The sequence below is a fragment of the Hesperophylax consimilis genome, chromosome 3 (assembly GCF_061612785.1).
Source record: "Hesperophylax consimilis isolate HC1 chromosome 3, BYU_Hcon_1.0, whole genome shotgun sequence".
Lineage (NCBI taxonomy): Eukaryota > Metazoa > Arthropoda > Insecta > Trichoptera > Limnephilidae > Hesperophylax > Hesperophylax consimilis.
In genome coordinates, this window is record NC_142838.1 from 13025989 (window position 1) to 13041382 (window position 15394).

At 34.8% G+C, this 15394-nt stretch overlaps 1 protein-coding gene across 3 annotated transcripts in view; it reads right to left on the reverse strand.

Annotated features, from left to right (window-relative positions):
• Positions 1-15394, reverse strand: part of capt (adenylyl cyclase-associated protein 1) — a 198449-nt gene that overhangs the window by 112859 nt on the left and 70196 nt on the right. For 2 of the 3 annotated variants that reach the window (XM_089648286.1, XM_089648279.1), the window contains exon 1: positions 9897-11463. The exons of the other annotated variant lie outside the window; for it this stretch is intronic. In XM_089648286.1, the coding sequence (XP_089504412.1) occupies positions 9897-10893 (997 nt within the window). In that variant the 5' untranslated portion in view covers positions 10894-11463. Of the gene's footprint in view, positions 1-9896; positions 11464-15394 lie in introns of those variants that run through there. 3 annotated transcript variants of the gene reach the window in all.

The window sequence follows — 15394 nt, forward strand, 5'->3', positions numbered from 1 at the left end:
CACGCGTTGCGTGCGTAGAACTTGCGTGCACATTGACCTGGGAACGTTGCAATGCGTGTATCATGTACGTCGACCCAGTGTGTTTCTACCTTTATTTTTGTGGCGACACGACACGCTTTGTTATTATTTATTAAATAAATAAAATACAATACAATTCAAACAACCGTAGAGATACTGAAATATGAAGAATATGCTTAAGTGTATCGTATTTGCTGCATGAGGGGAAATTTGATTGAATAATCTGGAAGGAATCGTGGAAAAGCGTGACATGTCCTAAGGGAATAACAAAATAATCTTTGTGATAAAATGGAAAAATTCAGAAAAATGTTGTCTTTTGAAATTTACAAAATAAAAATAAAGGACATCAAAGATGGGTTGTTTCACAGAATTTAAACAATTTATTAAATTCACAAAGTTAATATTCTAGTTCTGTTAAAGTCGTATTCAAATTTTATTATGTTCAAATACTGTAGGACAACCGGCATAGTAACAGAATAATAACAAAACTTGAATTTTAACGACATTCGATAAATTGTTCAAATTCTGTGAAACAACCCGTCCTCATTTAACTAAACTTGAATGGAAGTTTAAATCGCTTGTTCGCTAGCTTCACTGGGAATGCATGATACTAACCAACTGATTGGTGTCTACCCGATTAATTAATGGCAATGTTAAAGCAAAGTTTCAGGGTTTCAGTATTATAATCTCGTTAAATTTAATTCAATTTTAACATGTAAATACATTTTGTAAGATTACCGTAATCTGTCAAGGGAAACGTGTGTTATTAAAAGCTCCGCATAACATTATGGTAATCCGTCAGTTGTACGATATTGATTAGTAATCCATCATCGCCCTGATATCTATTCTAATATAAAGTTACGCAACGCCCAACATCTAAACCACATTACAATTCGCGTACTGCGCGGTGTCACACGCACGTGACGTGGCCGTCGTCACAAGTATTCTGGCGACAGATAAAGTGGCAAGTGAGGTTGTTACTTTGGAGTGGTTCTTAGAATCAAACAGAGAACTTCATTCACACTTCTCTCCGAACGCCGTGGGCGACTTACGTTGATCCAGGATTACATTAATTTGATTTATATCAAAACTTGTGTCTACCACAGTAACCGAGCAATGCTGAAAAAGTGAAACCCCTAGGAATATACACGCTGTGATGCCCACACGACATCTAATCACTTTTAAAATAATTAGATATGTAACGAAAAAAACGCTTCTAATTCAATGTTCTTGAGATTTATCTCGAAATGTAAACAAACATTCGACGAATTTTGGGATTTACAGGAATATTTTTTAAATTGTTAAGGCACCGTAGTAAGCGTTCAAAGATGGTTTGAAAGGGAGATATGGAAATACTAATGTTAGAGGGAGCGCGCTAATATTAAAAAAAACGATAATAATTAAGTGAAAATGGAGAAAATATTTAATAAAACACAACTCGTTTGAAATACAGCAAAAATCTCTCGACAAATACTTATGAATACACTGTGAATTTTTTCATGCCTATAACATGTTAAATAACAGAACAAAGCGTGTTTTCATTAATTTTTGGAGCTTACTTTGCGATTTTTTCTGTCGAGGGAATTTCATATAATTAAGATTTCGGCATAAGAAATGTACAGATATTATCTTAAAAAAATAACATGTATTTTTCGTGGAACTTAAAAACTAACAAGAAACAGGAAAACAAGAAAAAGTTAACAAGAAACTTGTTTTAAATCGGTAGAAATTGGGTATGTGGGGGCTTAAGGAATGTTAAATGACTAAAAATCTTTTTAAATACTGAGTAGGAACGACGGTGAAATAAGTCTTAAAATTCTGTTAACCAAGGTTAAACGCGACGCTCATTATATCCAGTGTTCATAGATGGCGTTAATAGAGAATAAATAGTTTTTTTCATAAAAAAACTCAAAATTTTCAAGAAAGGCATTCAAATACAATATTGGATTGAATCATCGTTTTTTTTAAATATTATTTAGAGATGAAGGGATATCAAAAATGTGTACATTCTTGGGATTCCTTAAATCACCATGGAAAGCGGAGTCTAGAAATTGTAGATTTAGCGAAGAAGTAGTTTTAATTCATTATGTGAATAATTTTATAAAAATGAAAAAAAGCTAATCAAGGGAAACTACTCGTATTATAGATAACTTGGCCGTAAAATCGTATTTTTTATTGTTTCTTACATGCTTTTATACATTTCTGTTGAGAAAATATTTTTTTTTGTAATCGCTAATATCATGCATATATATTTTTATAAAGTAATTGACAAATTTTATTTTAAGCGAATCGATGGGAAAAGCTACAATTTATCCAAAGAATATTTTTTAGAATTCATAAACCAAACCGATTCGCAGTAAAAATTAATCGAAAATAGTGATTTCACATTAAGCTTCGCCTTAACCAAGAAACAATGCAAACAAAACACAGACTCTGAAATTTCTAAAATTCATTTAAGTCCTCTCCTTTAATGATTATTTTATAGGAAAATATTTAATTACTTTTACACTTTGTGTACATTATTCAGTTTCACTTAGTTGAAAAAAAAACACAATATTGTTTTTTTTATTACAGTTTCCGGCCGCTGGGAAGGCTCTGGATATAAATATCGCACAATGTCATGAAACAAAAGCCTTTCAACCCTTAGCCTTCTTCCTTGATTCTCTAAGCTCGCGGCTAAGTAAAAAAATCCAACTTTTTGAAATATTTGAAACAATACTGTTTCTTAGCTAACGATGATGACTTTAAAGTTCGGATGAACGACCCAATAAATAGTCTCCTGTTATTATCTTTTTTCAAGTACGTAAAAATGTTAATACAAATTTTCCGCGGCTTAAAATATCCTTTTCATGTAAATTTTCCTACACAATACAGGCTGTTTTGCATGAAAAGTCGATCGAAATGGATTTTGTAAGTAAAACCTTGGTGAATATCTAACTACATATTTTTTTATAAAACCGTTCCAATTGTTCGCTTTCCTGCCTTATAATGAAAGTAGTTAGATATAACAAAAAAAATCCTTGTGAAAAATCCCTTTTATTGTACAGTCTACTACTTTTTATTACTTTTTTAGTTTTCTAACTTTAATGACACATGATTACGTTAATTATATAAAGTTAATTAAATGTCTACTACTTTTTATTACTTTTTTCGTTTTCTAACTTTAATGACACATGATTACGTTAATTATACTCGTATGAATGGCTTATATATAGTATTTTATAAACATTCGTAATCCTAGTCGGCATGCTGTGCAGCAAATTTTAGTGGCTATCCTTTTTTGTATTTCTTGGTTGTGATGCCATACTTGAATGAGTTCTTCGATGAATGGTTACTCGTTTTCCTTCATTTCTTTCATAGATTTACTATAGGGTTCATATCGGGACTATTTGAATAATTTGAAGATATTGGTGGACAACTTTGGCATTGTGGCAGGGAGCCTTGTCGTTAATTAATGTTTCATTATTATTTCGAAACCATGGATGCCATGTAAAAAAAAACAGACTAAACATTGTTCTAATCAAACAAAAACAAATAGATAAATTATTGTGATGTATGGTAATAAGTTGGGTATTCAAGCCATAGATGGCACTAGTCATAAAGCTTACTCCAGAGTCCGACAGATGTCGCTAGAGTGTAGCAATTGCCTGTGGGATATTATTGACAGACAACAAACAAGCTTCTAGAAACAGAGAATTACCAAACCTCGGGTTAAGAAAAGTGTAGCTAAATCCAGACTCATTCATTGTTACGTAAATAAACACAATTATAGTAAAAGAACTTTTTACTTTTCACAAGAGTTCCCAACACTAAATCTGCAAATAAAGCAGAGACATAACAATTATAAAACTAGTGCAAAAATTACCCCCTAAGATGAAAACCACGTGAATTTGTGTTTGAGTGTAATGGTCTGCACACGTCTGTAATACTTGGAAAATAAAACTTCCAGGATATCGCTGATAATACCTACTTTTACTTACTACTTACAGTAGCTTTACTACATAAATTGTCAAAAGAAATTGAAGCCTACTGTTCGTTCTTCCTGTAATTCAGTTTTCTTCCCAGCATCAATAGTAGATAATTGAATGGTAGATGAAGTACCCATAAATAGAAACCCATATTGAAAGCAAACCGAGTTAGGTACAGCAAGGACTGAAAATAAAGAATGGCATCTAAAGACGAATCTACTATCCGCAGGGTTGGAAAGCAAATAAATAAAAATATATCACTCGAAGAAGAAGATAATGTTAATAAATCTCTAACGAAACATGAAACAGAACAAGACACAGAAAAATAAGAATATAACGGTCTCAACTGGGAATCGAACCCAGGATCTCTGTCTTATCGGGACAACGTCTTTATCCACTCAACCACTGGGACCTAATTATTATTTTTGTCGATCTCATATTTCAAATTCAGAATTAACAATATTATCTTGAAACCAATTTTACCGACATTTTTGGTAGCTATCTTTTTGAATGATATGTTACATTGATGGGTACCTTCAAAAGTTATTAAAAGAAAAGTGTTACAATAAAAATTTAAAATTTAAATATTTTCCTCCTAAAATTCTGGGATTGCGGCCCTACGGGAGGAAGCCATTGTTTGAATATTTTAAATAATGATTCTATGTCCTGTGGAATCACGTGAAAGGTGTCAACGGGGAGGTGGAGTGAACGCTAAACTGTTAGCGATTGTGTATATCTAGAACCACGTAGAACTACGTTTTACCAATACCAGAACCCAAGTCATATTGTTATTTAGCATTTAGAACAATGTATTATTAATTCGTGTACATGATTTATTTTAAAAAAAAAACTGAAAGCCTCCATTCAAACGTGAATCGTTGAATTAAACCAAAGAATGGCGGCGGGTTGACTGTAAATGGCCTTATGAATAGAAATTAAAAATGAATGGATGCTTCTTGCAGCTTATTTACACATCGTTCATAATCGAATCCTACAAAATCTCCTTCAGTTTCGAAAATATAAATCCTTAAAAAGTATTTTAAAAAAGCTTAAAAGCTGGATACACAGAACAAGGAGGCTATTTGAGGTTCAATAAAACGTTCAAATGGAAATGACTGGTACCTACATATAATGGGAAATTTTCGTAATAAAGGTACCTAGTATGAAGTATTCGTAACTCATAACTTTTTTAAATTAGTTCAAATCATTTTTATTTATTGTTAAATGTAAGCAATATCAAATAACGTCATTACTAAGTAGAAGTAGGTACCTACCGAATATTTCTTGAAAATTTTGATTGAGTCTGAAAAACTTTCCATGGTTCCCATTACAAGATTTTTCTGAGAAAAATTGATGAGGGTGTCGGCTTACTCGGACAATCCGGCAAAGTAGAAGTTAAAGGTTGGAATTTAAGATTTATAAAATTGTTTTGTATAAATTTTTTAATTCATATTCCTTTCTCACAAATTTAATTTACTTATTCCATATTATGCTGTCTCAGTAGAGGTAAAGTCACAAGGAGGATATCCATAATTGATTTTATTTTAGCTATACAATACTTATGTACAAACTGATTAAATGTTAACTGTCGATTTCCCTAAAATTAATAATAAATAATATTCGCAATACTAGAAACAAGGCATGAACACCAACTACAAATACCTAAGACAAACACATCCTTTGGACAAAAACATTACAGATACCAGGCTATAAAGCTACACAATTCTCTTCCAGCTCTATTTAATACACTAGACTGAACAGAATACAAAAACATAATAGAACTGGCTGCATTCCTCAGAAGATCTGTTATAATTTTGTTACATTACTTATAAGTTTATTTTGTTAAAATTATGCAACGAAGTCATATATTTAATTTAAAATATTTATATTTCGTTTATACCTACTATAACTAAGTCTTAAATCCACCTTTTTCATATACTAAAAGTAGACTGTTATTATTAAGTAATTTACCATTGAAAGTCTTCCACAACACAGGTAAACTCCTATTGTGGAGCACGATACACGATATCTTAGTTTTATTAATACGTATAAGTATATTTAAAATATATAAAAATTCAGCCTGCGTAAGCTTGTGCTTGCAACACTCGAAAAGTAGTCCACCGATATCACTGAAAATTTAAAAGTTTGTTCTTATTAGTGCCAGGAGTGTTTAGAGAGTGATTTGAATGATAGAAGAAGTCGGAGACACCCGAGGAATACTTAATAATAATAATATTTTGGATGATTTGTATAGCGCCGTTTTTGTGCAAAATAACCTCAAGGGCGCTGTACAAATATATAATACATTTCGACAATGATCTATGTTATTACTAACTATAGAATAGTCAAATGTATTGTATCAATTTATGTCAGATTTTTTGACCGGTCAGTGGTTGAGTGGGCATAGCGCTTGGGTCTCACCCGAGCGTCGCGTGTTCGATTCCTCGGCTGGCTAAGTCCTCCATCACAACACAAGCAACATTTTCGGCTTTCTGTGGTGGTAGTAGGAGATTTTCAAACATTGTTGGGTTATTCGTAACCTGGGAATGTTTGTCTTTCTTTTAAAAAAAAAAAAAAAAATTGCATCCACCGGTTCGTCGATCACTAAAAGCAATATCTGCACCGGAATGAGGTACGGAGTCGAATTTAGGTCGATATTTTATAACAATAAATTTGTGGTATACATTAGTGAATGGAGGAAGAAGTTGAAGACGCCCAAGAAAGACAATAGCAATAGCGAAGCATTGCGGGGTGCACTAGTAATAAATAATGATTAAAAATCAGCGAGGAACAAATGTAATTTTCCGAGAACAGTGTACGAGAAGTAGTAAATGGAGAGTGGATGATAATTCAGGCAAAATATATTAACGAAGTAATGAAACATAATTTATAATGAAGCTTGTCGGGAAGAACTTCCCACATACGCATATTGTTGAATTAAGTGGAATTGTCTTCTGGACAATAACTCTCATGTTGTTTCTTTAACGCTTAACGATGTCAATTACCCCCCTTATTCCCCAGACACATTATTTCTAATTTGGAGCTTTTGGCAATGTACCGCATCGTACCGTGTATACTCCTTTTATCACAAATTGGACAGTAAACTGAGCGAATGCAAATTTATATTATGTTTTAGAAAAAGCAAGAGCATGAACTCTCGTGTTTTCTACTATACATGTTTGACATCGTACGAGGGAGAGCAGATATAAATATAAAATGTTTTATGACCACTTCTTATTATTACTAAAATGTCACAGGAACATGCGACCATAATAAAGATTGTGAAAAGGTTAAAATATTACATAATTATGTAATATAGATCTTCTATATTGACGTTGTTACGTTCTACAAGATTAAGTTGGAATACGAAAAGTAGCAGGAATTAGCATCATACAGTTCTGTTTGAAGAGCGGCTGTCGTTAAAAGTCAAATACAGCTACTATACTTCAGCAAGCCCAGAGTGATAATTATGTTTAGTTTATAAAATCCAATAATTATGTATCTTCCAGAATGCGACTATTACATATTGCTCAGTAAAATTTAGCCTTCAGGCGCATTCTCACAGTTCGTATTTTTAAAGCTAGTGTAGCTTCCCACATTTGCAGATTCGACCCTACAATAAAACAATTCATTGGCCTGGTATTTTTATAAAGATATTGTCTTGTTTGTGTATCATTTATGATTTAAGAATTAGTGACATTTTACTGCAAGCAGCGGCAGTTTTCAAATAGAGCTGTTCGCTTTCTATTTTATGATGACCCTAGTTAAACCATTATGCCTAAAAATATTTGCCAATACCTTTCCCACCCCTGTCCCATAGTAATAAAAACCCCAAATAAAGTTTCATCTCCCAATAATTCCTTTAAAATATTTGTATTGTTTAAGTCACGTTTGTATCATTAAGAATAGTTAAAGTGCATTTTATTTATGTTAAGAATGTTGTTTGCCAACGAGCGGGTGGAACATCTTTATTTTGGTAAAATGTCCTTCAGAATTTAGTTTAAATACAGATACCTCCCAGAAAAAGGTCAGTATTAGAGTATTGCTATAACTGGTAGGTACAGACGTACCTACGCAGGAGCTATTATTGATATAACTGGTAGGTACATGCGTACCTAGGCAGTCAGTCGTGAGATAATTACTAGGTTTATGTAAACCTAGGGAAAACTGAAGAATAGAGGAAACTAGACCTTTATTTCTTTCAGTTTAAGTTTTAGCAGAGGAAAATAAGATCCTCTGCAATTATATTGTGAATTAATAAATTTATATGTCAAGAAGAAGAAGTGTTTTCCTGCATTCCATCTGACGGCGTGTTCTCGTACCACGATAGCAGAAACAAATGCCATACCGCGAAAATGAAAATCCGCAGATTTGGCTGAAAAATATCGGTAGATTTGGTAATTTCCCACAAATTTTTAATTAGAATTCCGAAATGTGATTCGTAAGGAATTTCCGACGAATTTCGTAAGAAATAACCCCTACATTTTGATTTTCGTTAAAAAAAAATTGCTCATAATTCAGAATATCTTCGCTGACTTCGGTAGATTTTTTTCATAAATTTCGGTGTATTTGCAAATTTTCGGTAGATTTCCAGAAATTTGATAGATTTTCAAAAATTTCGGTAGATATTCTGCGAATATCGGTAGATTTATGCCGACATCGGTATCGGGCATCGCTAATCAAATCCCTGGTTGTGATAATAAGATGACACGGTAATGGATTCAGAGTTCAATTAGAGGATTATTTGATTTGACTTTTAAAAGTATGATCATTTATTTAAACAGCGCGTTTGGTACTTTCGGGGTAACTGAAAAGTTTAATAATATAAATTATTTTAACAGGTACGCGAGGGTGGAAATTTTACAAGCGTCGCGCTTTTACACTAGCACAAATTTATATATTTTTTAGCCTGCCAAGGCGAATAGAGGCAAACGAAAAGGTAATCGTTTCACTGCGCAAAGAAAATACTGGTGTTGAAACAAATATCGAAATAATGAAACGACTTTGCTTCAAAGAATAAATACTAAGGTTTTAATGTGACAATTGGACGTGGAAACAGCCAATTATTGAGGCTGTTTGTTTCATAAATGTTTTTTTCTGTACATTTTCAAAGCGTTGTATCTGTTTTACCCAGAATTTAAACCATCTAGAATAATTTATGATTTCTGTTAATTGCTGCACTACAAATTTGTCAGGCCGTTACTTGCTTAAATTATAAAAGCTGAATACCCTTCCGGAAAAGGTCGGAGAAAGTGGAAAAGGGAAAATTATTTGTGAAAATAAATAATACCGGAATTAATGACATACTCTAAATATGAGCGATGAGGCCACCCAAGCAGCAATTCTCTCAAAGACTGTCCTAACAACCTGTTGAGTGTATTTTGACACCTTTAAAAATATTCTAGCTCAAGCGAAAGTAAAAATAAATGGAAGCAAAGCGAAATGATTGTGTCAATATCGGAAAATCTTTCGGAAATAACACTCGTATAAATTAAGTACTTATTCTTACATTTTTATTGTTTCTAAATTTGTATAATTCTAGTTTACGCTTCAAAGAATTAAAGATTTAGTACCTATATAATTAATGATTATTTACGCATTGTGACACTTTTTTTCTGTTATCAGCAGGAAATAACACAAGCAAATAATATAGTAACATCGAACTTCTCGTGTTACAATCACACAATGGAATATTTATGAAAAACATAATGGTGAAAGACTGATCAGTGGCTGAGTTGGTATTGTGTCTGAACCCCACCCAGGCGTCATGAGTTCAATTCCTCGGCTGGATAAAACCTCCTCGTAGTAGGAAATTTTCAAATGTTGTCAGGTTATTCGTAACCCGAGAATATTTTAAAACAGATTTTTTTTAAATGCCTTTTAGGAAGTTCGACGAGAATCATTTCTTACCAGAAGCCACCAATGGCCCGAGGGGGTCGAACCTGACGCGGTGTTCCTGCGCCGCCCGGGCTGCGCCCACAAGCTCGGAGAAGACACGGTGGCGGCGTAAGGCTAACTCGTCGCGCCCCACTGCGCCCCCGCCCAGCCCCGCGGGGAGGGACTGCTTACGCGCAGCCAACACGCTCGCCGGGGGCGCCATGAACACGTCGTCGTCATCCGACACTTCCATCCGCAAGGACCCTCGAGGCTTCTCCTCTGCCGGCCAAGCGATGCTCGGGCGCTTCAAGATCCCCCCGCTGGACGTGCGGCGAAACGCAGCCTCGGGGATGGCGTCTCCCTTGGTGTTACTGTTTGTAGGTGAGGACTCTTCGTCGTCGCTTTCCTCCGCGGTAAAGTCGTTACTGCCAGAGTTGTTGACCGACTGTGTGTCAACAACTTGTCCATGAGTCATCTGACATGCTGCAGTATTTCCGTCAGGGTGACCTCCGTCAAGACCGCTGTTTATTCCTAAGCTGCTTTCGCCAGGTGAGCTCGCCTCATGAATAGTAGACATAGGACATCCTGGAATATGCTCGACATGATCCAAGTTAGTGGCGGCTTGTAAGTTGTCAATTTCTTCTTGTATTTCTGCACATATGTCCACATTGTTTTCTTCAACCTTCGGAACTTCCTTAGCTTTGCAGCTTTGCAACAATAGAATATCTTCTTTTATTTCGGCACAAATACCTAATTTTTTCTCTTCTGCTTTCGGAATATCCATTGTAGAGTCTTTTTCACGGTCTAATACAGTTTCCGGTTGATCTACGAGGGGATGATCGGGTACTCCGTCGAGAGAGTTGGAGGTGTTAACTTTAACGGGCGGTGAAGTAGTTACAAGGTGAGTCGAGTGACCGTTGCCATTATCGACGTTGCTTTTAACATCCTTCCTTTTGGTAGCTGGTGTTTCAGTATCAGTGTGGTTTTCAATTACCTTTTTACTCATACAGACGCAGCAATTCTTAAACATTTCGCCAAAACACGTAACATACTTAATAGGATCCTTACTGGCGACAGTCCTATTGGGATGGATATATTCACACCTCGTAACGCGTTACTAATACAATATTCATACCCGAGCTATGTCGTGTCAAGGTGTTAAGTTGTTCAAATGCAGTGCACACGCAATAAACACTTGCACCTAATAAGTTTAACGTAAAACTAGAACACACGCTAAACAGTAAAACAAACAAAAAACCGTCACGTGAATAACGAAACTAGCGCCAGGTAATACTTGACACTTCACAATGCGGTATTATAATATTAACACAAGATCACGAGCATCTTATCACTCACTCACCTCCGGCATCTGACATTCATTTACCGGTTTCAACTAGAGACTTTAGTAGACAAATAACTTTCCCGCGAAAACTGTTTTCAAGCACAAAAATCGAAACACATTTTCAAAGTTTCTGAAAAGTTGAGTTTTCATTTAGAACGGAACAACAGTAACTTTTACTTTCAGTAGGCCGAGCGGGTTCAACAATTTCCAATTTTAGCGGGAGTTTCGTGTAACTGGCGACCAAAATAACCGGGAACAGGCGGGAGCGTGTAGAGCGTGTAGAGCGTGTAGCGCGAGCAGCGCATCGCGGGGACCTGATTCGAGGTATGTTCATCTCACAGTGGAGCGCTGTGGGCGGGCGGCGGGGAGGGCGGCCGCGGCGGCGCCCTGATCGATGCCCGCGGTAGAGGGCGGGGGAGGGGGGGCAGCGCGGTGAAGGTGGGATGGCTGTGAAGCCAGGAGCTCAGGACCATCGGGGAATTGCTCCCTCAGAGGAAATACATTTATTGAGCATTGAGCTCCACCGGCGCCCATCTTAAAAGCAATGCGATTAAGACCTGTCGTAGTTTAGGCATACTTTACTGACTTGGCACCGAACCAATCGCACAATTACAAAGATCGTTAAAATATGTTCTAAAAACTTTTACGATCCCCTCAACAAAATATTACTGATTCATTGCTTGGAAAAAAGAAAAATAAGTCTAGGTACGAGGTAAAACATTCGAACACAAATTGCCATGAAGCATGGTTAGCGAATTTCTGTCGTAAATCTAAATACGATTAGAACTCAGAGCCGATAAGACTGAATAAATCCAATGGCAGCATTTCTGAAACACAAGGTAACAGATAGGTAAATTGTGTACTGAGCGTGAAATTTTCAGTAGGTACCTATTTTTTTAGAAACGATATATCGAAATAATCGTTTTTTGTATTACCTCCAATTTAGAAACGTGTTCCTTATCCTTATGCGCCAAAAACCTTTTAACTAGAATACAGTTAGTTCTGTAAAGAAATAACAAGTAGGAAATGAATACTCTGAAGCACAACAAAGGCTGCAATTCCAGCTGTGCTTACCGCCACGGTTAAGTATATTCAGCAGGCACTATTGCATTTTCAGTTGAAAGGACTCCATTACTTGAGGTGAACGCAGTCAGAATATTTAAAATGTTCAACCAAATCGCTATTCATGTACGAGTAAATATTTTTTAATCGTGTACTTTGCAATCACACATCAATAGAGGGGTATAAATGCAAAACCGCCACTATCCAATTCGTTCATTTTCGCCTAATGAATAATTAGCAATAGTAATCTATATCTTTAAGGCAAAAACGCCTCTAAGCCATTCAAAAACCACTTTTAAAGCGGTGGTCAAACGCAAAACCGCCACTTTCCCACTTTTGTGAGATTCAAAAGCGTCACTTTCGAAATGCACCAATCACGAGCCAGAAAATATAAGTATTTCGCAAATCCAATATGGCAGCCGTGCTGGTTGAAGTGCAAAACCGCCATTCTAATAAATTTTCAGGTTAAAAGACGCCACTAAACTGAGTTGAATTGAAAATCTCCACTATTCAAGCTGCATTTGTTGTTAGAGCAGACACAAATCTAACAAAACACAGCTAACCCAATAAATACACATTATATTACAAAACCCAACATTTACATGTTTACAAATATATATAATAAATTATTTATTAATGCATTTGTTTTTAGAGCAGACACAAATCTAAAAATATGCGAATCTAAAAAAACATGCATACATAAAAAATCACCAAAGGAGGGAAATATGCATTTTTTTTAAATGCTTAACATTTTGCATTGGAGGACGCACAGTGGCGGTTTGCTTTGATACCCCTCAATTAATTCATCACGAAACGTAGAGGACGACAAACCAACGCAGCTTATTGGATCTGGGCCAGGAGCTCGCTGGTTAAAAACCAAGCTTTGGAAAATGAGAAAAAAAGTGTTGCTAGGAAAACCACATGGAATACTGCGGGGCTGAAAGAAGTGGTTAGAATGAGGAAATGGGATAGGGGCAAGTTGAGAAGAATCTGGCTATTCATGACCGCCAATTAAACTAGCTAAAGCAAATTTCAATTAAAGTTCCGATTCTAAGATTCTTAGACACTCTTGAGACGAGATATAAATAAATCTGCCTACAACGATTTAATTAATCTATATTCTGTGAAATGTGTGAGAGAAACCATACAAATAATTAATTGTGGAATTAATTAATCGGCGACTCACAGCCAAGGATCTTCGAGCTGCAGTGAGGTCGTGAGACGTGCGTACATTTAATACTTTTTAAAACGGGAAATTGTAATGCATACTGAATATATAATATTTATTTATTTTAAATGCGAATAGTAAAAATCATACAATACTGTAAATTATCATATAATTTTTTTTTCAGAAATATTATAATAACTGTTTTTGAAAAAATAAGAAAATACACAGATTTAGGATAAGAAATTAAAAGAATTTAGCATTCTCAGACTATAAAAATATTACCATTTGTTATTTCGGCTACTGGCATTATAATACCTCTCCCATTCAAAATTTGGGCGTATTGGATCTGTCAAAGAAATAATATATAAAAATGCAAAAATCAGTCATTTTAAATACATGTAGGATTACGAAAGATTTAAAAAAAAATTATATTGAGGGATCAGTAGGATTTATAGGTCCAGTTAGGAGTCGGTGAATTATTTTCCCATTTGATCTCTGGTGAGTTAAAGTGTTTGTATTGTTTATATATTTATTATGCTTATATAATGTATGCTTATATATGCATGCTTATGCTTGTAATGTATGCTTGTATGCTTATACACTTGCATGATGTGGATTGACTAGATGATCATTGTGATGTGGAAAAGTGTGTGGAAGGGTTTAGTTTTTCCTGTCGGGAAGATTTAACCCGGACATAAAGTCGGAAAAATAAATAAATATTTAATTAATTTTATATATGAAAAATATTTATATTTATTATACACGACTGTACTGCCTCAGTAACAATATTTTGTATTTGTTACGTGATAAATTGAAGATTCGGTATAATTATTTCCCTCCGTATTGTGGGTAAAGAGGAATACATAATACGGTAGGAAGTTAGTCCTAGAATTTCTGCAATTAAATAAATCCCGACTTCTAGTATTACGTAGTGAAATCCAAAAGCTTATCAATGGAAGGTAATATTTAGGTATGTCGATAAATATGCATAAGTATGTATAAAAAGGGTACCTCTGTAACAAACAATCCAAATGTACGCCATCAAACTTACAGGTTTTAAACTGATATTATACTCGTATCTCGTTCCAGAAATATTAATCTTGATTTCTGTTGGTAACATTTGACTACCCTGCCAGAGAGATGTGGGGTTTTAATGACACTAGTTGGATAGTATTATAATGGAAGCAAAGGGTTAGGCTAATGTCAAAGGGCTGAACACAGTATTATAATTAAGGTACAACACTATTACTTTAGTCCGGTAATACAGAATAATTATAATGCGAGTAGCGTGGAAACGTGGTTATAAACACTAAAAACAGCATAAAGCAAACATCGCGTCTCTCGATTGTGTAGCAGAAAAAATCTCCAACGGCGATTAGAATTTTTTGTCAATTTTTTCTTGTTGTTTTATACGAAAACCTCACAAGAGTATCGAGCCAGTGAGGCTACGGCATCCCTAATGGCGGTGTACCTACCACACATTTATATATACACCTACCACATATTTATTATATTTCTCTCCTTCACCGCGAACATTAAGAATCTAAAACACGACGCACCGCTTTGATAATGAAGTAGACATTTTCATGTTCATTTATGGTTTTAACGTCGGTACATTATAACCTATGCCTAATAATAAGGGATTAAACAATAATCCTTATACTTTACTAATAAACGTGTTTTAAATTTTGTACAACTGATAAACCACAATTTACCATACATTAATGTTTTATTAGTAAGGCTCATATTATTAAAAAAAGGTTCCATGATAAATCAACACATCGACAATTCAACACACCTTTAAAAAGTGATATAAAGTCATTTAAAAACGATGAAAAAAAACATTAAACCTAACCTAACCTACTTAACCCAGTTAATAAAGTTTTTGTTTCATCACTTTTCATGACTTTATATAACTTTTAAAAGATGTGATGATTTATCCGGTCACCATTAAAAAAT